At 31.9% G+C, this 27,771-nt stretch overlaps 1 protein-coding gene across 1 annotated transcript in view; it reads right to left on the bottom strand.

Annotated features, from left to right (window-relative positions):
* The window catches only part of LOC145667498 (pancreatic triacylglycerol lipase-like), a 256,451-nt gene that overhangs the window by 20,181 nt on the left and 208,499 nt on the right, over positions 1 to 27,771 (bottom strand). Inside the window, exons 10-11 of the mRNA XM_081734975.1 lie at positions 19,336 to 19,462; positions 17,661 to 17,813 (exon numbers count right to left, since the gene is read on the bottom strand). Coding sequence (XP_081591101.1) covers positions 17,661 to 17,813; positions 19,336 to 19,462 — 280 coding nt within the window. The remainder of the gene's footprint in view (positions 1 to 17,660; positions 17,814 to 19,335; positions 19,463 to 27,771) is intronic.

Consider the following 27,771-nt stretch of genomic DNA (forward strand, 5'->3'; position numbering starts at 1 on the left):
GCTGTTGAAGTTAAACCAGGATAATCTATAATATCTAATATCTGACCATGCTTACTAACTTGAATTTGAGAAAACAATTGTGGGAAGAAATTATTAATAAGTCTAATATTTTGACCAGTAGTATATTCTCCATCACCATCTCTACCTCTAATTTCAAAAGTTACATACATATCAGCATAATAAGGATGTATGAAGCCATCACCCACGTGAATATCAAATTCAATAGACCTGTTTGTCTTATTTAAATTCTCGATTGTTTTTTGATTAGGTTTAAAGGATTGTAATTCATATGATTTTAACTTATCCATATTTATTATTAAAATAATATTTGTAATCGTTATATGAATTAAACCCATAAAAACTTAAATATAACTTCTCCAAATATCCTTATTCCTATTCACCTGACTAATAATTTCTGAAAAACTATACCCATCTCTAAACATTTTTAACACTATAATGCATAAATGTCCACAAATTATCTCGTTAAAATGTTGTATACGGCTGCTATTGTACTCTATATTATGACCAAGATATTTTACTAGTGTTTTTGGTGGATTACCTCCAAATGAATCAAACACATACTTTCTATTTCCTTTTTTCCAATAACAAATCCAATGCGTTCCTATATTTTTAGACGTATCAAAATTAACAATACCACACTCATTCTTCCTTGGTTGTTTAGGCAATTCATCACTCATAAATACACCTCTAAAGTTTCTTATCTTAAGTTTTTTAACAAGTTGTATTAGGTCTAAATTACTTAAAGGTTTAATTTCTTCTTTTTCTTTACTGTTTTGGAGTTTACGTTTTTTGAAAGCTTACCACCTTGTTTTTCTTCCATTGCTAAGTTATGTCGCTTTTGTTCCTCTAATTCCATTTTATTCTTTTTTGCATCATCTACAGTCTTAGCAATAGCAGCCGCACCTCCAGCAACAGAACCTAGAGCACCTATTAAAGCTAAAATCGTTGGAATAGTAAATATAAAACCACCATAATGAACTTTATTATCATTTGCCTTCATTTCTCTGTTTATTTTCTTAAGTTGTGGTATAGAAAGAGTTAGAAACATACATTGTCCTTTACTTAGTTTTGCTTCCTTTTGTTTGAGTTGTTTGTTAGTTAAAATGTGATCTATATTTAGTTGTTTAAGTTCCTGATTAGGAATCGTAAATGTAAAACCTTTTAACTGCATATTTATTATATAATTAAAAGCTTTTTATGAAAAAAATTCCATAAAAAGTACATATAAACCTAAATCTAAAAATATTTATAAACCTAAACCCAATCTTACTTATAAACCTAAACCAAATCTTACTTTTGTATTCATCATTAAAGCAGTTCCAAGAGCAGGTAGTTTTTCAGTTATTAAATTAGCATCATTAGCAAAAGCTCTTTCCCAAGCTTTATTTTCTAATTCCTTATCTGCAATATGTCTTGATTCTGTATCTTTATTATCCCTATAGTATATATCATGTTCTTTACAAGCTTCGTCTAATGCATTTATACCTTTATCACCTCTTTCTAATCTTTCTTGAAGTTTTGTACCCGGACCGCAAAATCTAAAACCTGGAATATGCAACTCAAATGGAAGTTTATTAATCAAATCATTTACTAATCCTTTCCATACTTTTCACTATTCCAAAATTTTGGTGGCAACGTATTCAATATCTTTATCAAATAACCTATACCTTTTGGATCATTAGGTATAAATTGTGCAAGTTTAGAATTAATCATATCCATTATACCTACTTTCTCATTATAAAAGTTATCATTTCCAGATTTTTCTTCCCCATCAATAACAATCAAGCGATCAATCAGTTTTCTCACATCATCCATCCATATGTATTCTTTTGATAATTCGTTATATACCTTTATTCCTTCTCCAGATTTTGGTGTCTTTTTTGAAGGTGTTGTTTTTTTTATATATTCATCCCAAATAGGTTTGATAATTTCTTTATATTTTTTACCTTTACTAGACTTTTGTTTCCTTGTATTCGGAACATTATCATGAAATGCAACACTAGAATCAATTACTATTTGTTTATATTTTTCTAGATCATCATCATTATAATTTGTTGGATTATGTCTTGTCAATAATTCCCATAAACCTTCTGTTCCTGTATAATGTCGATTATTAATAACTAAATCGTCACCATGAATTTTAACTTCCGCATTTCCTATCATATGTATAATTTTCCCATCTTCATCATATGGTTGTATTCCAAAACTTTTATCATCTCTAGTTGCATAATATCTTGAGGCAATATTACCAAAATGAGTTGTTGCTAAAGATTCTATTCCTTCTACTTTATATTTAATTTGTTTTTTCATGTGTTTTATTTCTTCTGTTATAGGCGTATCACTTTCATTTATAGAACTATCATACATAGGCGGTGTTTCTAATAAGCTTGAATCCACTCTCGTACTTTTATACACAACTGGAACTAACTCTTGAATTAGATTTTTATTTTCTTCTGCTACTTTTGATATATCTTGCCCTAAATCTTTAATTGCATCAATAACAGGCTGATCTTGTTCTTTAAATTTTTCATACTTACTTCGATTACTTTGTTTAATTTCCTTAAGTCTTTTAATAAGTTCTTCTTTTAACTTAATATACTTCTTAGCTTTATTAACATTCATTTATTATATAAAGAAAAAATAAAAACATAACACAACATTACATAATATAACATAACATAACATAACATAACATATACGTTCACCTGCATTCATATACGTTTAGTTTACACTTTTAGAAATTCTTTAATTTTATTTCTATATTTACCATTATTCACCTTCCTAGTCATATCTATTGTTAAGAAGCTATGTTCTTCACTCCAACACTTGCTACATAATGATTGTAATTTTTCAAACGACATATCAGATGCAACAAATTCATCATATATATGTTTTAAATTTACATTGACCTGTCTAAATATACAAAGAAAGTTTAAGTTATCCCTAATTAATTGTTTTGGCACTTTAGAATATGTTTATCCAAGATAGAAACAGTTCAAACCCTTATGACGACCTCGAGTAAAATATTCTCTAACGAGTAAAATATCTATTTTGTTCTTCTAATATGAAATCATCAAATACTACAACAGAATAGTCCTCACATTCATCTAATGGAATAATCTTTTCATTGTTTCCTTTTATTATTGCTATTGTGTCTTTAATATTACGTTCTATATCTCGAAAAAGTTGTATTAAGTGTTGGTATTTAGGTTGATTTAAACTTTTAAAATATACATAAACATTTGCATATTTTAACCATTTAGGTGCTAACAAAAAAAATATCAATCATTAACGTCGTTTTACCACATCCACTAGGCCCAACTATTAAACATCTTATATCATCAGGTAACAACTCACCATTCCTCTTTCTCTTCGCCGCTTCTTCTGTTAACCTAACTTTAATATCCCAATTATCCATATTAGTTATTTATGATATAATAAATGAAGGTATTTAATTTAAATGGTTATTGATCTGTATTAAACATGTCATTGCACTACCCATTTGAAAACGATTTAGAAGTAACTGTTGCAGGATTTTATACAACATACTTAACTCCAAACATTACAGAAAAGAACAACAAATTAACATTTTGCAGTGAAGAACCTGAAGTTACAAGACAAGCCATAGTTCAACCTGGTCAATATAGTTTAAAAGAATTAGAAGAATAGATTAAATCAAACCTTCCATTCTGCACTGATGAATTCAAAGATACTTTTGAAATTACAGAAGACAGGAAAAGAAATAGAGTTAAAATATTTAGTGAGGTTTGTGATATAACCTTAGATACCATTAATACTGTATTAGGTTTTAGTGAGAAAAAGTTATCTAATAATATAGAACATGTTGGAGATAAGCCACCAAAGTTTCACCCATTTGATACTATAAATATTCATTGTGATTTAGCAGAAGGTATGATTTTAAAACACGATGACACAACACACAACGAAACAGACTTAATTGCAACATTTAGAACAAATGCAGAGTTTAGAGAACCAATTATATATGAACCTAATGAAAATATATTTTTCCCAATACATCACAATAAATTTAATAATTTGAAAGTTTCAATTAAAGATCAGAATGGTGATTTGATTGATTTTGGTGGAGCTCGTATAACTGTTTTACTTGCTGTTAAATAATTTGAATTGTTATATAATAAATATGGATATTTTTGGTAATACTAAAAGGAGGACTACAAACCTCAATCATGTAAGTGAAGTTTTTACATCAAATAATATAACATGGGTTGATTTCAAAAATAAAAGACTTGTTAATGTAGGTGATGCAAATGAACAACATGATGTAGTAACTTTACAACAGCTAGATTTAATAAATAGTAATGTTAATAGTCAATTGGAAGGTGATAGAAACAAAAAATTTGAAGATGTATTAAAAACATTACAAGACACATATATAAAGAAAGATGATTTTCAAAAGATTAGGACGGATACTACTAAATTGATTATGCAAAAAGAAACTATAAATTTATTATGTCGATTGAGAACTAAAAGTGTTAAGGAACCAATCTTTAGAATATTTAATCTCTCTAATGGTTACAAATTTCTCTATAATGGAAAAATAATGCACATGGAATTAAGTTTGGATAAATACTTTCTAGAGATATATTTAGGTGATACTTTGATTGAAAATTTACCTGTAAACATTAAAAAGGGTGATATAATTACGTTTCAAGCAAATAAGAATTCAGCTATGGAAGAAGGACAACCATTGCAAGTTATTATGTATATAGAAAGAGAGCTTTCATAAAACCATTTGCTATATTCAATCTATATAACAACATTCTAATTCAATCTATATAACAACATTTTAATCCAATCTATATAACAACATTCTAAATTGAATTATACAGATGAATTATAAATTGTTATATAGATTGAATTATTGTTCGAATTATAGACTAAGTTATAGCATGTTATATTGATTAAATTATATAGATGAAAAGTGTTTGAATTGTAGAAGTTATTATATAGATTGAATTATACAGATGAATTATAAATTGTTATATAGATTGAATTATTGTTTGAAATATAGTATTAATCAATAACAGCATTAATTATAGTATTAATCAACAACAACATTAATTATAGTATTAATCAACAACAGCATTAATTATAGTATTAATAAACAACAGCATTAATTATAGTATTAATCAACAACAGCATTAATTATAGTATTAATCATCAAATACCGACACCCGTTAATTATAGTATTAATCATCAAATATCACAACAGCATCAAACAAACATATGCTTGAATTATAGTTTGAATTAGGCTGTTCTTTAGAATGATGTTGTTAGTTGAATTATAGTTTGAATTAGGCTTATATTTAGAATGATGTAGTTAGTTGATATAGTGTTTGAATTATAGATTGAGGTTAATAATTTTCCATATAATAAATAGTATGATGTATTGTGTTAAGTGTAAGAAATCAACAGATACAAAAATAGATAACATTAGAATAGAACAAACAAAGAATGGGAGATATGTTAAGAAAGGTATATGTGTTGTATGTGATACTAATAAATCCCAATTCATTAAAAAGCTCGATTGACTATATGAAGCTGAAGGTATTAGAGAAGGCATTATAGAAGAAATTCATAAACCATCTAGAAAAAATTATCCTAGGTTAAGTGTTATTGTTAAAGGTATAGATGATTTATGGCAAGCAGATCTTGTGGAAATGGATAGTGGTGTGTTAAAAGGTGTTTCAAAATTAAATAAAGGTTATAAGTATTTGCTAACGATTATAGATGTATTTTCAAAATATGCATTTGCTGTTCCTGTTAAAGATAAGAGTGGGAAGAATGTAACAGAAGCATTTGAATCAGTGTTAAAAGTAAGAAAACCCAACAATTTACAAACTGATCAAGGTAAAGTGTTTTACAATAAAGAATTTGAAGATTTGATGAGAAAAAACAATATTAATCATTACTCAACATATAGTGGTAAAAAAGCTTCTGTTGTTGAAAGATTTAACAAAACACTTAAACAAAATATGTGGAAGAAATTTACTGTTCAAGGTAATTATAAGTGGTTAAAAATATTACAAGGTTTGGTTGATGAATATAATAACAAAGTACATAGAACAATTGGTGTGAAACCTGTAGAAGTGAATAAGAAAAATGAGCATGTGATATTGAAAAAAGTATATAAGAAAGAATATAAGTCTGTTAAGTTAAAGTATAAGATTGGTGATCATGTTCGTATAAGTAAAATTAAAGGTTTGTTTGAAAAAGGATATACACCAAATTGGGCAACAGAAGTGTTTGTTATTAATGAGGTTATACCATCTAATCCACCAACATATAAAATTAAAGATTTAAACAATGAAGAAGTTAGAGGAAGATTTTATGAACAAGAATTATTGAAAACTAAATATAAGGATGAGTATTTGGTTGAAAAAATATTGAGAAAGAAAGGTAATAAAGTGTTTGTTAAATGGTTAGGGTTTGATGATTCACATAATAGTTGGATAGATAAAAGTAATGTAATGTTATAAATGTTATATTTTATGGTATAATAATTCACATAATAATTAAGTAAATAAAAGTAATATAATATTATAAATGTAATAATTATAGTATATTATTTCACATAATAATTAAATAATATATTATTATAAATGTTATATTTTATGGTTTAATAATTCACATAATAGTTTGATAAGATAAGGAAAATGTTGTAGTATAAATTTAAAGTGTTTAACTTTTATGAATATTTTCATAAAATAATAAAGTGTTTGTTAAATAATTAGGGTTTAATAATTGCATAATAATTAAATAAATAAAAGTAATATAACATTATAAATGTTATTTCATAAAAGTAATAAAGTGTTTGTTAAATAATTAGGGTTTATTAAATGGTTGGGGTTTAATAATTACATAATAATTAAATAAATAAAAGTAATAAAGTGTTTGTTAAATAATTAGGGTTTATTAAATGGTTGGGTTTAATAATTGCATAATAATTAAATAAATAAAAGTAATATAATATTATAAATGTTATCTTTTATAGTTATTTAATTAAAGGTAAATAGGATAAGAAGGTAAATGATAATTATGATGATGAGTGAGTTTATGAAAATGATTCACTTTTATCATATTAATAATGACTTTGATGGGGTGATCCCATAAAAGCCCTATACTAACACAACACACTAATATATGTAGACAATGGCAGGAGTGTACAAGTATTAGCAGTTGTGTTAGGAAAAATAAGTATGCTAATGTTGGTATTTATAACATGAAAAAAATATTATGAAAATGAACTAAAAAACTTGGTAAATATATAAATAAACGATACAGTATTTTTTCATATAAGATGAGTATAAATAATGTTAATTTTACTGGTGAGGAAATGAGGGAGATGTCGATTACAAAACTAAAACTAATATGTAAAGTCAAGAAAATCCGTAACTACAGTTCTTTAAATAAGAGTGAATTAATCAAAAAATCGAACAATATCAAAATGAATCAGATGAATTGAAAGTTATATACACAATGAAAGTTGATGAATTAAAAAACCATTGTAAAAGGAAAGGAATAAAAGGTTATTCTAAATTAAGAAAGGCTGAACTTATTGACCATATTAAAAAGTATGAAGATGAACAAAACAGATCACAAATTAGAAACATATTTCCATTTAAACAAGATGTTTTTGAAGAATCGAAACCATAACGAATACCAATTAAAGTAGAAACAAAGGAAACAGCAATACAGAAACGATTACAAACTATCACAATTGAAAACATAGGAGGATATAAAGATCCAGTGAAGTTTTTAAATGTAAGTGGGAAAGTAGTTATTAACAAAATCAAGGAAGAATTAAAGCACCATCCATTAAAAGTCAACCTTGTATTTATTTGTGATTATATTAAAGATAAAGAAGTACAAGAACGCAACTTTAAAACTATGAATGAAAGAATATTACAATCAACTGATTTAGATGAATATATAACCTATGCTAAACAAAAACTATGTAGAGAGATGGAGGAATTTCAAGGTAGAGGATCAGGATGGACACTGCACCAAATTAAACATTTAGAAATCAGACTAAATAAATATGTACCATTACGAGCTTCTTCCTACATTGACCTTCCTAAACGAATTAAAGACAAGAAAGCAGTAATTAGTGTTCAAAATAAAGATAATAAATGTTTCTTATATTCTATTGCAAGTTATTTAAAACCAGCAGAAAAAGATTCTCAACGACCTTCACACTATACAGAAATTGTGGATGAATTACAAAATAAATATTTTAATGGTATTGAATTTCCTGTACAATTAAAAGATATAGTAAAGTTTGAAAAGAGAAGTAGCATATCCATTAACGTGTATAGTTATGATGATGAATATAATATATACCCACTTCAAATTACAAAAAATAAGCAGGACAAACACGTTAATTTATTATATGTAAAGGATGAAAATAACGATCATTTTTGTTGGATAAAGGATTTATCGAGATTAATAAGAAGTCAAGTAACAAAACATACTGAAAAATTATACTTCTGTGATAGGTGTTTAACAAGACGTTTTAGAAATGAGATGCAATTACAAGAACATGAGCTATATTGTATGGAGCATGAATCTGTTAGAATAGAACTTCCAAAACCATATGACAATCAAATACAGTTCCAAAATTATAATAGATCATTTAGTGTACCATTTGCGATATATGCCGATTTTGAATGTTTGTTATGTAAAATGGAAGTAGACCATAATTGTTCTAAAACTGTGAAGTATCAAAAGCATTTACCAATGAGTTTCTGTTATTATATTAAATACTCAAATGGTGTGTATAAACGTCCTGTTAGTTATATTGGTTTAGATGCTGCAAAGGTGTTTGTGGAGAAGTTAAAACAAGAAGCAATAGAAATAAAGAAAATATATAACAAAAAAGTTAAAATGAATGGCCTAACTAAAGATGAGAACGAGATATATAATAATTCCAATAGTTGTCATATATGTGAGAGAAACTTGAATGATTTACCACCAGCAATTGAAAAACAAATAAATATGTTAAGTAAGAAAATACAATTCGCTAAAGATAATGATAGCATGATTGAAAAGTTAGAAGAATGGAAACATGAATTAGGAAAATGTTTAAAGGATATAAATAAAAATAAAGCAAAAGTAAGAGATCATGATCATTTAACTGGAAAGTTTAGAGGTGCAGCTCACAGTTATTGTAACTTAAGCTATCGAAATCCTAATTTTATTCCAGTATTTATTCACAACTTAAGTGGTTATGATACTCACCTGTTTGTTAAAGAACTTGCTTATGATAAGAATGAAATAAAACTAATTGCAAATAATGAGGAAAAATATATAACATACTCAAAATATGTGAAGGTTGATAAAAAGAATGGAATTAATTTACGATTTCTAGATTCATTTAGGTTTATGCCAAGGAGATTAGCAGAACTAGCAAAAAACCTTACAAAAGAACAATATAGAGAAACGTCAAAGTACTTCCCTAATGATTTGTTAGATTTAGTAATTAAAAAAGGTGTGTGCCCATATGATTATATTGACTCAATTGAAAGATTAGAAGAAACAAAACTACCTTCAAAAGAAATGTTCTTTAATAAACTTACTAACACCCACATCAGTGATGAAGATTATGAGCATGCGGAAAATGTTTGGAAGTCATTCAATATTAAAAATCTAGGTGAATATACAGAACTTTATAACAAGACAGATGTATTAATATTAGCTGATATATTTTAAAGTTTTAGAGATGTGTGTTTAAAAGCATATGGTTTAGATCCTGCTTGGTATTTCACTGCTCCTGGTTTATCGTGGGATTCAATGTTAAAGATGACTAAGATCAAACTAGAAATGTTAACTGACTATGACAAAATATTAATGATAGAGAAAGGTATAAGAGGTGGAATTTCACAATGTAGTAAGAGATATGTAAAAGCAAATAATAAGTATATGAAAAATTATAACAAAGACGAACCTTCAAAGTATTTAGCTTATCTAGATGCAAATAATTTATATGGATGGGCTATGAGTCAGTACATGCCTTACAAAGACTTTAAATGGGTTCAACCTTACATAAACATAATGAATATTCCAGATGATTCAGAAACTGGCTACATATTAGAAGTTGATTTAGAATATCCAGAATACTTACATGATAAACATACAGATCTACCATTAGCTCCAGAAAATATGTGTCCACCAGGATCGAAACATTCAAAATTATTAACAACGCTTTACAATAAAGAAAGATATGTTATTCACTACAGAAACTTAAAATTGTATATATCACTTGGGATGATATTAAAGAAAATTCATAGAGTATTAGAGTTCAAGCAATCAAATTGGTTAAAGGAATATATTGATCTAAATACAAATATGAGAACAAAAGCTAAGAATGATTTCGAGAAAGATTTTTACAAGTTAATGAACAATAGCGTATTTGGTAAAACAATGGAAAACATTAGAAAGAGGCCATCTATTACCTTAGAATGTGATCCAATGAGGGTGGAAAAGTTAATAGCGAAACCGAACTTTGATTATAGAACAATATTTACTGAAGATTTGTGTGCGATACATATGAAAAAAGAAAAGCTGACCTTCAACAAACCAATATATGTTGGTATGAGTGTGCTAGATTTGTCAAAACTATTAATGTATGACTTCCATTACAATATTATGAAACCTAAATATGATATTGATATAGACTTATGTTATATGGATACTGATAGTTTTATATATGAAATTGAGACAGATGACTTCTACAAACACTTAAAAGAAATGGTTGATTTATTTGATAGAAGTGAATATGGAAAGGATAATCAATATGGAATACCATTACTAAACAAAAAAGTATTAGGAAAAATGAAGGATAAAAACAATGGTAAAATAATGACAGAATTTATTGGGTTAAGATCAAAGATGTATGCCTTTAAAGTTGAAAATAAAGAGAAGAAAAAGCAAAAGGAATAACAAAATGTGTAGTAGCAAAAGAGTTACAATTTGATGATTATAAACAAACCCTATTCAATGATGTGAAAACATACAAAAATATAAATCTAATTCGAAGTTGTAAGCATGATGTATATACTATAGCTGTAAATAAGTTAGCATCAAATTCGAATGATGACAAAAGATATATACTAGAGGGTGGTATAAGTACATTAGCTTGGGGGCATTATAAGATATAATTAAAATATATTTATGTGTAGTTTAGTTTTAGGTCATATTTAATTAACTTTTATGTATAGTTTAGTTTTAGGTAAAATTTAATTAACTTTTATGTGTAGTGTAGTTTAGTTTTAGGTCATATTTAATTAACTTTTATGTATAGTTTAGTTTAGTTTTAGGTCATATTTAATTAACTTTTATGTATAGTTTAGTTTTAGGTAAAATTTAATGAACCTTTATGTGTAGTGTAGTTTAGTTTTAGGTCATATTTAATTAACTTTTATGTATACTTTAGTTTAGTTTTAGGTCATATTTAATTAACTTTTATGTATAGCTTAGTTTAGTTTTAGGTCATATTTAATTAACTTTTATGTATAGTTTATTTTAGTTTTAGGTCATATTTAATTAACTTTTATGTATAGTTTAGTTTAGTTTTAGGTCATATTTAATTAACTTTTATGTATAGTTTAGCGTTAGATAAAATTTAATTAACTTTTATGTATCGTTTAGTTTTAGATAAAATTTATATTTTTAAGTCATAAAAGTTGTTTTTGTAATTTTATCCTTAGACATAGGCAACCATTAATGCATGAAAATAATTGTTTTGTAGTCTGGTATTTATGTCCTGTTTACATTTCGTTGATACATTCTTACATAGTGAAGATTTTTGATTTGTTATAATTTTATCCTTAGACATAGAGAACCAGTAACGCGTTAGAAAAAAATTATAAGAAAACAGAAACCATTTACCGTTTGAATTTTGAAAATCGGTTAATATTTGACGATGTTGCAGCAAGTTCAAAATTTCGGGAATTTTTTACGGGTTTATTTTCGAGTTTTCGGGAAAATGTTATTATTTAAAAAAAAGTCTTAAAATATTATTCGACTTATGGTAGTATTTCTATTTTTTCGATTTGTTGAAATTTTGTGGAGATATTGAAAAAGGGAAAAGTATCCTTTGGGTTATGCAACCATCTATGCATTTTTAAAAATTGGTTATGCTATTAGTATTCATTTACCGTTTGAATTTTTGAAATCGGTTAATTAGGGACCGAGGTATTAAATAATAACGTTATTTGGGGGTGGGACTGCAAGTGTTGCCAACTCACTTTTAACAATTATCATATTTATTGGTAATGGGGTGAATTCATCCCGATATGTTTTAAAGCGATATCTTGAAAAATTAAAATCCTGGAACGTTCCGAAAAAATATATTGAGTTGGAGACACTAATTTTTTTTTTTTTTGTACATTGATGTTTTAACTAAATTTCCCGGTTAGGTGGCTATGATCAATAAGTTACTCACCTACTCAATAGATGGTGTTGCATGTGGTATGTTTCAGAGTAATAAAAGCTAGAGAGTTGCGGACAGATTTTGTATCAAGAATTTTCTTCAAAGTGATAATCTTGAATCGAAAAAAGCGGGACAGACAACAAGCCGTGACAGCTAAGACAGACAGCCTGGACAGACGGCCAGGACGGACAGTTTTGGTGTTGTTATTATTACATACTCAGAAGTTCCAATGTTAGTACTGGAATCGTTCAAAATGAATCAGTGACAGATCACGTGTTCCGAAGTTGTATGTATTCCTTCTTATTGAGTTTTTAAAGCTAATTATTAACGGATCTTCATGATTCAAGTGTCAAATGAAAGCTTATAAACTGGACATTAAGATGTAATAAATATATTTTGTTTAGGATTCCATTGTAAGTTTTTAGATGTAAGCTTTTATGATTTTTGAAGTCAAAACCGGTTATAACCAGATTTTGTAACTAGATTTAGTGATTTTTTGAAGTCGAAACCGGTTACAACCAGATTTTTGTAACCAGATTTAGTGATTTTTGAAGTCAAAACCGCTTATAACCAGATTTTATAACTAGATTTAGTGATTTTTTTGTTTTTGTAACTTGATTTAGTGATTGTTTATAACCAGATTTAGTGATTTTTGTAACTAGATTTAGTAATTGAATGCATTAGGAGTTATTATGAGTAAGATAGAAGTTATTTGAGATGTGATAGAAGTTATTTGGGGGATAAAAAGTGTTAAAAATTATTAGGGGGTAGATTAGAAGATATTTGGAAGCAGGGTGTGCTATGTTATTGAGGGGTGGGGGTGAAAGTGCGCTAGAACATAAATTTATCCCCTACTTACAGTGATTTATATTAGGGTCCTATAATATTAAACCAAATGTTTAAATCGGGATATTTCCAAAATTGAAGGGGTGGGCTACAGTACCTCTCCCAAAAATTGAAAGGCGTGCGTCAATATACCGATATCTTATGAAAGGGAATGGACCCCTATGTACGCCCATATAAATGTATGGGGTAATAACAGCTTATCAAAGAGGTTAAATTAGGTCAAATGCTCTGAAACTTGATTTTTTGTCAATTTTTTACCAACGGAAGGAAACGAGATGGACCCCCAATAATAATTGAGGTACATACCCTGTTCCTAAACTACCACACAAAATTTTTAGATTTGGCAATTTCTGAAATTTAATGGAGGTTGTCCTAGGTACAACTGCCAAAAATTTAGTGGTGGGCCCAGGTACCACTGCCAAAATCTAGAGTGAGTGGTCCTAAGTATCCTTAGGTATCTGACCCCGGGCCATGGTCATTGACCTTTGACCTATGACGTCACAAGATTTTGCTGACTCATTCGGGCCAACGCGGGCCACTACTACTCATACGTACAAAATGAAGATTTTCAGGCGGAAATTGAGATGAACAGTAGCCAGACATGTGAGAAACTTTGAATACAATTGAGAGTGAGTGGAGAAACTATTCGGCAGTACCCCCTTCCACTTGAGAAGCACTACAAGTTTTGTCAATTTGTTCCACGTGATTTGACTTCGCATTAGAAGGCACACTAGAAGACACCTGTGATTCTTTGCTGTCTCTCTTGGGGAATTAAACATTTCTGAACTGGTTGTTGACACGTGATGCGAAGTATATCCTGGTTGAAGTCCACGGTTGGTTAGTATCCCATGAACTGGCCCCAAAACAGCCGAAACCAGCACTATAACCGGTGATTGTGTTTACGTTTGGTGGGCTGCTGGCGACACTTTGCATCGGAAACTGCTACAAGCAGGTCAGAGCAGCAACGAAACTGTGTACTGTGAACAGTTGAGCCATGTTCAAAAAGACTCAAAACTCTGAGCCAAAAGCACTTCTGAATTGCAAAAGGGTCCTACTGTTACAGAACTACACTAAGAATCGTTTGGCTAGGGTGACCAGAGGACCCCTTTACGCCTTGGATAGGAAACAGCGTGCATCTATTATACTTCCCGGACCTTACACCGTCCGATTATTATCTGCTCCATTCCTTGAACTATCATCTTAGAGGACGACAGTTCAAATCCATACTAGAGGTGCAAAATTCAATTGATACCTTCTTCATTTCCCGGCGCACAAGTTAAAAAGCGATGGAATCGATGGCCTTCCAAAAGGTTGGCAAAAGGTCGTCGATGCTATTTTTGATCTTAGAAGGGAACTATATTTGATCTTAGAAGTACGTCTTAGGTGACATATCGATATTCGAAGGTGTGTGTGAAAAAGCAACATAACTTTTTTCTATATCTTTATATGTTGTTCTGTACATGGAATCTTTAATTAGGTAAATAAGGCTATGTTAGATCACAATTTGTAATGGACCCATTATGTGGACTGTGGAGTTGATGTATACACGCCTCCAAAAGTGCATTACTACCTGCAATTCTCCTTTTCCTGCAATAGCAGGCAACCCGACAATCTAGATGGTTGGGTTGGTTGCGAATTCGAAAAGCGTTGGACAAGACCTCGATTTTGGAACAAATATATCAGTGTGGCAAACTGCAAATAAGAGAATAAAACAAATTGATAAGAATGGCAATTTCATTATCGTGATGGAGTTGGATGACATCAAAAGTTACAAAATGATCTTACTTAAGCAGTTCAAACAAATTGAATGGGAAGAAACAGATATCAGAGGAAAGCATTTTTCCTTCCTCCCCCAAAAAAGAATCTTATAAAAAAGTTACATAATGTAAAAGTTAAATGTAAAAGCCCCGCCCGAAATTTTGAAAGTTAACACCCAAATGGTAAGAACAACTGAACTGAAGTGAATGAAATTATGCACAGATATTGTAGATATAAAACGATGGAACACAGGTTTCTTGTTTTCCTTGAAAAAACGGCTGGGTCGCCACGGACCCCTCCAAACCTTTGATTACGAAATATCAAAATGGCTAGTAACAGTATGACAGATGTTTGTAAATGACATGAAGAGCTGCAACGAAACTTTGTGTATCGAAAATGCTCAAAAAATAAATGAACACGGGTTTTTATTTTCTGGGGAAAAACGCTTTTATTTCAAAGCACACACACAAAATTTTTAAAGTTGACGCACGAAAGGCAAAAAGAAATTAACTGAAGTGAATGAAATTTTGCACAGATATTGCAAACGTAAAATGAGTGTATGTGTTTCGTATTCCTGAAGAAAACGGATGAGTGTGTGTAAACCTTTTCTATTTTTCTTTCATTTATATAATCACAGACCTTGAATTAACATTTCCAACATATGCCATGTAACATCTTTAAATACATTTGTCTAAACAAACACAAATTTGCTTCATTACCAACCCATCTTTTATTAGTTCACTCCATTTTTATCTTATTTTTTTATAACTCGACTTGTGCTAAAATTAAACTAGTTTCGCCAATAACTAACTTCTTTCTTCCAAGAACTCCCCCCCCGTCCATTATTGATCGTATCTCTATCTGTCAGGAGCTCTTCTAATTCTTTGGGACCTTCTAAAATTAGTAACAATAGGTTCCTCCTCAGGCATAACAGAGCTTTTATTATTTCCAGTTTGCTGATAATTATAATCTTCGGTCGCTTACAATAAACAATCTGCAACTTTCACTGTTTTACTATAAATAATATCATAGTCATTTTTTCTAAAAAAAGAAACCACATTTGCATACGCGGAGAAGCACAATCAGGAGGAGCTTTCAAACCAAAAATCCATTTAACCGGTTGAGAGTCTGTTAGAATTTTGAAACTCCTACCAAATAAAAACTTATAAAACTTAGGTACACCAAAAAGTACTGCCGAATCTTCTTTCACAAATTGTGAATATTTCCTTTCAGCGTCGGATAAAGTAGCAGATGCACAAGCTACAGTTTTTAATTGTCCACCTATTTCACTGTATAACACAGCTCCGACTCAGGCCGATGAAGCATCTGTCATTAGAACTACTTTGGCATTCTCATCAAAAACATGTAAAAGTCTTGCCTTTTGTAACATGCTTTTGGCTAAGCGCAATTCCTCCTCCTGTTTACTAGTCCATTCCAAATGTACATGTTTTCTTAACAAGCTACATAATTCAAGAAATTGTGATAACAAGGATGGTAGATGTCTGTGATAAAAGTTTAACATACCCAAAAATGACTCTAACTGGGTTACATTTACAGGAGACGGTGTGTCTAATATTGATTGTAATTTATCCTTTGCAGACAAGTACCATATTAAATATAGGTGGTGCCTGTGAAAGTTGAAGGTAGCTGATGGAATCTGGTAGTAGCGTGGTATTGAGTCTGTTACACAGAACTTAGCATATATCTTCAGGTGTAATTAGTAAGGTAATCTGCACAAAACCAGGTTGTAATAACTGCTGATTTGGATTTTTCTCTAGTTCGATATGTTGATGAAGGGGATGCTGAATGATTTGAGTTTAATGCGACGTAAAGACGCCTTCAAAGTACGTTGCAAATACTGTTCCTTTTACATTATCGGTGTTTGGAACCGCACCGTTAACGAGAAGATACTAAGGCCCATGTTCTGAAATGTTACACGTTTGAACAAATTGCATAATTTCGTCGGATTTCGCAAGACGCTCCTTTACTACGACGTAATATTTTACCGTTCTCTGGAACTGCTGGTGTAAATGCAAAAACATCCTCTAAATGTTGTTGCATTATTTATTAATTAGTAAGAGCCTGAAAGTCAAAAGCCTCATATATGTTAGTATCTACGTTACCTGTTCTGTTCATTTCATTAGACGTCTAGCATGTAGTCCACTTGGAGATTTACAGTTATTGTGGGGATCTAATTAGAAGTTGAAAATTAGGTTATTTTAATGTTTATTTTTTTAAACAATAAGACAAAAGCTGTAATGACTTTATTTAAATTTGAGCACTATTTTTTGTGTATTTACATCATATTACTTTGTGACAATTAAACTGCATGTTGAACTGTTCCTCTCAAATTTAATTACTTGAAAATATATAATAATAATACTGGATATGAACATTCCTTGTTATTTATTATTACGACAAATGGAACAATGAAACTTCTAATTATCCACAATTTGAGACTAAGGCCGAAGGCCGAAGACTTAAACTGCTATTATTACTAAAGCAAATAGTGAATATACTCTATAAGGAAACAATATAATATATTTTTATATATACCTACCCGTTAGGTAAGGTCACTTGTATACTCTTGATTTTAATCTTGTTAGAAGACTTTGATTTAAATTTAGGTGAAACCATCATAAGGTTGTCAGCGGACACTTCTGTCTCTGTTTCATAAGTATAATTTTTATTAGTTTCAAAACGCACTTTTGGTCTGTAAAAATTAGAAAACAATACATTATAACATTTGAGAATGTGTTCTGGGCTTAGGATATAAAGTATAAAATAACGAAAATAGAATTATGAGGTAAAATTATTAGAATACAGTATGAAACAAAGTGATTAAGTATTTTCTATTTGTCATCATTATTCTGTGATTATATTGTTAATGATAATGGTGTTACTTTAGTTTCATCAGGCACGTGATTGTTTCGCTTTCATCTTCAGAGTCAAATAAGTAATTAAATTTAGGAAATGCATCGTGGTTGTTTACCGGAATAGAAGATAGGTAATGTGCTAATTAACCTCCTATAATACACACTATTCTGAGAAGTTAGCATGATTTATACAAAACTCAAAAATCCTTGTATCCCTGTATGATAATAATATTAATGTTCTTTACTAGTCAATTTATTAACTCTCACTCTCATAATATCTAGAGTACCTGAAGGACTCTACGCTTGGAATAAAAGGTGGGGTTTCTTTTTTCAGCGGGGGAACTTTTTACAATCATTCGCGCTCTCTTAATAAAGTTCTGGCGGCCCAAAGAAAGTAGAGAAATTCATATCAAAAACAAACTCTTGATTACAGAACATCATTTACTGAAGATTTATGTCCGATACATACGCAAAAGTAATAAATAAGATTTAATAAATAAATATAATTGGGTATGGGTGTGCTAAAATATTAAAATTGTTAATGTCTGATTGCCATTATAATATTAGGTATGGGAAGTATGGGAATAGCATAGATTTGTGTTACATGGATGCTGATAGATTTATGTACGAAATTAAAACAGATGACTTATATGAAGATATGAAAGAAATTATTCATTATTTTGATACAAGCGAATATAGAGAAATAATAAATAAGAAACACCACTAATAAACAAATATGTATGAGGAAAGATGAGGAATGAAAACACTTGTAGAAAATGAATAAATTTGTTAGACTGAGGTCAAAGGTGTATGCATTTAAAAGAGATTATAAAGAAAAGAAAAACAAAGGGATAACCGAATCACTATTAGCAAAGAAATTAAATTTGTCGATTCTAAAAATATATCTATTTTAGGACATTAAAACCAATAAGGACATAATTCGAATTGGAACTCATAAGCTTGAAATTTATACTATAACTTTAAATAAGCTAGCACTAGATTCTTTAGATGATAAAATGTATATATTACGAGATAGTGTAAAACCTATACCTTCGATTTATTATATGGTAGAGTGAAAACGCAATTATGTCTATTTTTATATATATGTGTTTTCATATTATTTTACATATAAGTTCTTTGTGGCTAAATGTTGTAAATTTTTGATTAATTAAATTCCCTCTTTAAAAGCTCTTGAGCTAGGTTAATTTTGGAAGTGAAATATTTATCTATAAATGTATTCAAAATAGGGCCTGTGTTCAAAGTGGCACTGATATCACAATGGTTAACTACTCATGTGTTAAATCTCCTTTCTTATACAGACATATAATTTATTAAATTAATAAATAACACTTCACTTACGACTTTGCTGAGAACAATGTAAAAGGACTAAAAATCCGAATCGTTAATCTTCCCTGGGTTGAATTGAATGTTTCCCAGTGGTTATCTTCTCCGGTTTGTACTGTTATTATGTACTTTAAAAGTGGTCCTAAAAGGAATACAATAATTAGTTTGCTTTTGCGTAAGTTTGTTCGAGTACATAATAAATTGTATAAAATTTCGTATGTGTATAGAATAAACAGGACATAACATAATTCATAGTACAATGCTTCGAACAAAATTCTACACACAAAAAAGAAAAATTCGATGTAATACATAGTGAACTTCGGCGTCATGACATGGCATTTTACTTCCCTTGGGTAGAAATGGCAGATGTGACAAGAAGTTGTGTCAAACATCTTTGAGGAAATAATAATTGAATGACTTATTGGTGTCACAAAGCGGATGATGAGGGCGCGTCACAAAGACTTTCTTAATCTGAGGACAGGGTTCTGGAATCTATGTTAACTCATGTAGTAAATCTGATATGCGAGGAGTTCAGTTGAGTTGAATTTCAGTTTTGCGTCTCTTTCAGCAGCGAGGCTATGTGAGACGTGGACCTACTGATCAACGTGGAATCCGAACCACATGAGATAACGCCGGGAGTTTTTCTTCAAAACTTGAGCGTAGACAAGAAAGGAGCGTCATATATTAAAGAGTGAAAAAAGTGTGATATGGAAGGAGTGAAAAAGTCTGATAAATAACAAATTCTGTAAGTACAGTACATAACAATCCGTTGTAATCAGTGCCGCTGATAGAGAAAGCACAGTGCATTTATCGCCCTTCAGCGTACGAAACTTACAACACCATCTGCAGGACAGTATACTGGAGAGGATTGTAAATACCATTAGGATGTGTACTAATATTAAAACAAATTCTTGTCAGCTAGACTAGCGTCACTGATGCCATTGAACGGTAGGTATGTATGCCCAAGAAACATTTCCGAATTGCGCTAGACATTGCCGTTGCATTTATACTTAAATGTATACTGGGATGTTGACCAAGCTTTCGAGAAGTCATGTGTTCGAATGTTATGGCTTTGCTGTCGAACTGGAGAAATGAAAATATCCTGGTTTCAATTAGATAAATGCTATGATAATCTGCCTCCTTTCTCCTTTGCCGCACTTTTCACGTAACTCAAGGTTCCCGTCAGCGTTTTCAAATGAAAGAGGTGTTAGTTTATACCTGCTACTTAACCCGCAGATATTTTTTGAATTCCCTTTAGTGTCAGAGGAGAAATATGCTCAAAAGATCAAAACCTATTGTAGAAGTATATTAATCAATGTCACACGGCTGCAATGATATCTTTCTATGCGTCTACCATAGCAAAAATTAACTACTTTACTTTTACTTGTTACATTTCAGTTACAACTTTGTGTGGACAATTACGCTGATCCCTTCCGCAAAAGAAGTCGACGAGGAGGAAATGTCCGTCTTGTCTCTGGCGATCCTACTGCTAACGTTTGCTTGGCAGACAAAGCCTGTCGAAATCACAAAAAAGCAACGGCATATTAAGTTCTTTTCCCCACAATTTGAACAATGTACAGTCGAGGTATCATGTGCCTTGCGAGAGACAAACTGCTCAGATAATATTTCAACTTTTCTCTAAGACGGCTATATCATTGGAAAGAGAGAGGGAAAGAGAGAATGAATCCACTCGATAGTCTTCCGCAGCATGATAATATTACCCAGAGCATTGTTCACACTTGTAGCCCAGGCCTTTCTAGCTTCACAACAGGTCCTGTTACTTTCTCGGAGCGAAACACAGTAGCTGGGAACAAACAACATACAAAAACGATATAAGAAAAATGTGTTTAACTTTATCCCACCTTATAAACCTTAGACGTGTTTCAAGGAGTAGATTAAAATTTATGGTATACGAATGTTCCTGGAAATGATGTCAGTATAAAAATGACTCACGTTCTAGATATTGTTCATTTGGTTTCATTCAGGCAACGTAAATTGAAAACAAAATGTTGTGTAATGCGATTGGTCACTTTGCTCATGCATTTTCTGGTACTGCTTCAGGCGACAATTCGAATAAAGTTTCATTACATATTTCCGTCAACCCTGTGCAACAGTGCATATCAGTGTATGCTTTTGACAGTATAACGTTAATGTCTTGATCTACAGCGAGCTCTCTCGTGACTAACAATTTGCGTACATGCCTTTGGTATGGGAGATTTGAGTTATATTCAAGACGGAGCTCATATGGTCGGATCCAAAAGTAAACCGTAGGTCCACATAGACTCACTGCTGTAAAAGACACTAAACTAAAAATCAAATCAAATGAAATCCTAATAAGGCTAATGTCATAGGAATAGGCGATCTGCAATGGTTGTTGTTAACCAGTATAGACAAATGTTTCTTAGAATAAAAGTGCATCTCCAGGAAAGCGGTATATTTACACTTCACACGATCAAATGCAATTTTATAAGGACATGCAGTAGACTACATATTCCGAAACTGTGTTGACGTTTGTAGTGGAATACTCATCAAAAGAATTCGAGTACTATGAACCATAAGAATATCTCGCGAGTACTCCTTAAATTTAGTTCTGCCCGTACCACCTAGAGTGTATATATTATATTGGGTATGGCGACTTTTCATTAAATGCACAGTTTAAACAACTCTGTTTGAAAGACCTGTTCTTGGCCTTGCTGGCTTCACACACGACACATCATTCACCTGAGAAGGAGTATTAACGTCCAAGTGTAAGCTGAAGAGAATCACTGCACGTACATCCCGTGGCTCCCAACAACAGTTGTCAGTTGATTGTGTGCTAGGCTCGCATGTGATCATCTCCTGCCTCGCTACACCTTAATACTTACACTTGTTGCAGAACATGCTACCCAGTTCGTTAGATTGGGTTACAAAGGATGTGCACTCGCTGTGGTTATAGTTTTGTAAACTTTTGTACTTCTCATTTGCGGAATGTGCCCATCTTGCTCCCATATGTGGCAATATATTGAATGAACTATATTGTTTTCAGAATGACCACCGTGGTCAAAGGACATAGGTCCAATCGATTTATTTGTTGCCATCTCGAACATGTACCATACGCGACACAAATTCCATCTGTGGAAGTCCGCTAAGAATCTGACAAGGTATGTCATAATTAAAGTGCCTCGGAGTTGTTATGTATGTACAAACGTTCATGAGGACCATGTTGAGTATCAATTTTGCTACCTTATTTTGAAGTTAACAAACATTGCCCTATTATCTGTATATAGAGATTGTGGAAGTACGTAGATAGTGACGTTGGCTTATGTTCAGCAACAATGTTTCTTTGCGACTATGAAGAAGAAGGCTGCGTTAGGCTACATGTTGAAATTTTGCAGGCGTTCTTTAGAAGCAGTAAAACATGGTATGATGTTATGAGTCCTATTTACGAAACACAATTTTTAATGCTGTGAGCCACTAGGTAGGCGAGAAGATAAGAGTATGTGATATCTTAACACGTATGAAGTATGAGCATCTTTTTGCGAGGGGGCAGATCCACGCATTACTGAAAGGACGGTGTAGGTACTGGATTCGAAGAGACTTTCGTTCTTTCTGTTGGGTCTGGAAAGGAACACTTCATCTCAAAAGTAGGAGAGGTAGTGAAAGCAACACTTGATCTAAGTGTTTCTTTAACTTTGCTGGAAGCAGGATCGACGATCTACCAGGGGAGCCTCAGCTCCCAAATTGTAATTTGTTAAAGAAGATAGTTTGCATCAGGCGTTGAGTCTGGTAACGTGAGGTATTGTACCCCTTCTGTAAGTAGAAAAAGTTTCGCATGACTTGAACACTCCTATCAAGGGAGAGTGTGGCGGCCCCTCTCAACGGTGCCTTATACGTGCCATTGGGTTATGAAGGTAGATTAGCTACAACGTGTACGTTGAACATAAACACCTAATAGATAAGTAGCCCCGTATTGCTTGGATAAGCCTGCCAGAAGAGATTTTCGACTCCCAAATAAAAATGTGATCTAACAGAGGGTTTAGGCTATAGTAATGTACTGTGTACCTCTACCATAATTGGAAAAAGTTTCGTATGCTTGGACGATCCTACTGGGAGAGGAATGTCAGGTAACACCTGCAGGAGAACTGAACACTGAGTGGGGAAAATTACCTATTAAGTATCTTGGTAACAATTTCTGATCCCATTATAAAGGAGGAATCCGTTTAGGATAAGAGGCTTGCATGAAACTTATATGTTTAAATCTTACCGTTGATTTCGAAATGAGATACCAGAATATCTCGACGTGCGGTACCTCTACGCGAACAGAAGTGGACAGTTAACGAACGGCATGCTAGGGGCTCCCGAATCGACATGGACTCTGCTTGGTTTTGGGCACACAGTGAGATTTGGTAGGTTATGTCAGCTTATCTAAGGAATACGCCTTACAGGCCGGGCACTATGTTTGCAGAGCATGGGAGTATCTGACTTGCTATCAGCATCGCCTTGAATAGTAGGTTAGATTGTAGGTACACATGGGTTTGACCTGACCCTGCAGTGGGTGTACACCACTCCCTTAGAAAATAGAGGTTAGTTCCCAAATTGCAAACCAAGGTAAAGAGTCACATTAATGGTGAAAGTCGTGAGTAAAGAAAAACTGTTCAATTTTGAGGAAATCCGGACCGAATGCATGTAGCGAGGCAAGTACCTGCTTTAACCTGAACTTCCAAAAGCACGTCTTGTGAGGCGTACGAAGTGATGAAATAACCCATGTGATCGTGTATATCTATCTATCTATCCATCTATATCTATAGCTATATCTATATATATGGAGAGAGAGAGAGATAGTGTGTCTCAAAAGTAATGACAAAAAATGAAACCGCACCAAGACAAGAAAATGGTTATATGACGTATAGTTTGGAAACATACAAGGGCGGAGCTAAACAGCTTCGAATGTGGGGGCCAAGAAACTTTATATCTGCCAGTGGAATAATGAGAGGAGCTAGGAAGGCAGATCAGAAAGACATAGAAATCATATCTGTTTGATGTGTTAAATGCATGTTACATAACAGGGCCACAGATTCTTCATACGTCATTTAGGTATACCGAATGTCTGTACCTCAGTTCTAATTAAACGGTGCAGTCAAGATGGAAACAATACAGAAAAAGGTTGTAATCATGGCACGATTGAACACACATGTACAACGAGAGTCAATGCAACGATCATTTAGCATGCTACTGTGATCTCAGGTTCCAATGGAAAGTATACCAGATATAAACTTCCAGAGAGAGAGGGTAGAAATAAGAACAAGTCTACCTAGTCGTGTGATGTAATGAAACAACAGTAAGACCCACAATGACGTACTGTATTTGTAACATAGTATCTTATACAGAACAGCACTATAAACTACTACTTCATACGTTCTAGCAATAAATGTACTTAGAGAAGATTTGAAACTCCTGTCTTCTCACACCTATGCAGCGTCTAATCGTGAGTTTCGAATGCTTTCCATCACCCTCGGTTTGTTGCATAAATGTTCGAACGCATCTTCAATGCTATATTGTAAATTAGCAAGTTCCTTTCCCTAAGTAGTAAGTTCCCTTCCTACCACATTCGAGGGTGTCTAGCTCCACCCCTGCTCACTTCCGGACTTTCTAGTGAGGTATCCTAAAATAAAAGTAATTCACATCACCGAAAGTAAAATACATTCTTTTGATTCTATTAATACAATATTTCTTCGAAATTTGAGGGTACACAAGAAAGGAGCGTCATATATTAAAGAGCTTAAAATTTATAGGAGACTTTTGACGATTGTGGTCTGTGGCACCAATAAAGTAGTAAAGGAAATAATAAAATGTAAGGTGGTTACCGTAATTCTAATTAAAATAATGATGCTAAAACACTTGTTACAGAATAAACCCATATGTGTTCATTTTAGTGATTATATGATTACAAGTTAGGAGTTTTTTTCTGATCACTGGATGTCTAACAAAAATTCGAAGGAGCTAGTTTGCAAGAAAACTAATACAAGAAAATTAACTATCCTAAACTCCGATGAGCTACAATCATTTTACGGCATAAAACTCTCTACCACATCTGAAATAACTAATTTCGTACTTGGTACTATATCTATGTTGCAGTCGATTAGCAACTTGTGGAATATATGTGTTTTACAGGAAGCCAGCAAGAGAAAATATCTGACAGTTCGCAGTGACGTTGCCACTACTCACGTGTCAAGCCTTTTTCCGGTGCATCTATAATGGAAATTTAATTAATGGTGTAAGACACAGGGACCTTGGTTGGGAACACTGGTACCAAAGTAGGGGCGGATTTTCACTCCGCATGTTGTAAAAAGTGAAGAGACCATCGCTTGTAGCCCCCCTGGTATAGTAGGTTTTATAGGAGTAGTCATAAATATTGTTTATGAAATATTTTTTATCCTAAAAAGGAATTGGAGATTGCATCAACGAACATCTACTTAGCTAAATACATTGGTATAACTACGACTTTTATTATTATGTTGGAGACTTAATGTTAAACGATAAGCATATCTAATCTACACTCAACTAATCTTTATATAACTAATCTATTGAGTTACGTAATAAAATCGGTATATAAGTGTAAGAAAGATGTTAAAGAATAATGAACCAACAATTCATGTTAATTGTGAAGGTAATGGTTATGTGAGTATTAAGCTTTCCCTCAAGTTTGGGTTTGTTACGTGTTGAGAGACAATTTTGCCTAAGTAGATAGAACAATAAGGGATTGTGAGATACTTGTAAGATTTTAATGATATAAGAGTAGAAAATGACATATAATTATTATACCCACATAAAATTTATGTGGGTATACAAGTACTACAAAATAAAGCTACTAAAAACGCTTTATAATGTGTTAGATAAAGCCTTTCGATACATATCCAAAGGTCAAATATCAATGAATAAGATTATAAAAGCTCTAAAAGAACAAACGTATTGGGAATATTGTACACTACAAATTTACCAGACAAGAACCATTAAGGCTACAACATATGGAAGAAAAACTTTTACGTGTGTTTGAGTAGTTGTTTTAAGTTTGAGTGGTTGTTACAGCTTAGTGATGCATTTTTGCATCAAATTTTATAGGGTGATTTTGCATGGTGTTGCAAATTTTGCGTCACACCGGTAGACATTTTTGCTGTTTTTTTTTCAGTGACTCCTTTTCTGAATGCTTAGCTTCTGTCCAGAACGGGCGAAAGTGGATAAGTATAGTGAAATGGTGCCAGATGAATCTTGGGACGACAAGTGGGTGGTGTATATGTATCCCCAAGATACATTAATACTGGGATCCTCGACAAATATATTCCATAACTTAGGTAATAAATAATGGCTGCAACATGGGAGCAAGAGCCAACTGTACGCAATCCATTTGCACAATGTCAACAATACCTAGTGACACTTTTGTAACCTACTGTATTAGGTTTTCGCTGAAGCATATGTATGTCATGCTTTTCGTATGTCTTGAATGTACTGCCGTTTTCAATATCTTGTCGTTGTCTCTAATATACTTCATACTAATATTACCTCATTTATTAAATATTTCAGTCATTTAACACATTGCCTGATTATATTGAAAACAATTCTATAAAACATTTTTCGGTCATTCGAGGAAAATCCTCAATATCCTATGAATTAACAGATGTAAGCGAAAGTTCTCTTGTTAGTAATTTCTTCTGTTTAACGAAGGCTACAAAGCAACGGCCGCGACTTTCCAAAATTTATGTGGGTGCATATCAATGGCGGGACGTGTTAGCCTATATTTTTTCAGGGAAGTCTCGGTGTTTGATCGATTTATTCTAAGTTAAAATCTTCTATGAATGCTGTCATAAGGGCTGTGCTTTAATAAAATACAATATACCAGTACCATAAGGATAAGTTGTGACTGCCCTAGTCGGTAACATGGATGGCTTAAAAGCAAGAGAAATGGGTTCATACCTAGCTCCAAACCAAAAGTTCTGTGGGTGCGATGCACTCACAAGGGTCGGCGCGCATGCTGCAAAGGTGTTTTCATTTATTGACGTTTTCGCAGATTTCATGATTCTGGTGATTGCGGAGTGCTTTCTATTTGGTGTTACACGTATGGAGAATTTATTGTGTAGACAACTGGCAATTCTATAATACTAGCTATCATTTCATTGTCAAATATTTCATCCAATAAATGATACTTTTCTTTCAGAATTCCATTTGTAGCTTTAACTGCCGAACGAATTCTTGTAACAAGCCCAGTATCATTTGCTTCTGCAGTGGACAATTGGGATTTTATGCCTTTAAATGCAGGCATAGGAACTTTATAACCTTTGTCTTTAATACAAGATTTACAGGGTCTATATTTCAATCAATTGCCTAAAATACTAATATAATACGTACAATTCTTATGTAGAGGGAGGTCATGGCCCCCAAGAAAAATCGCAACAGACGCTCCTGTCTCTCAGTATTTTT

Source organism: Thermobia domestica, chromosome 13 (assembly GCF_964235325.1).
Source record: "Thermobia domestica chromosome 13, izTheDome1.hap1.1, whole genome shotgun sequence".
NCBI lineage: Eukaryota > Metazoa > Arthropoda > Insecta > Zygentoma > Lepismatidae > Thermobia > Thermobia domestica.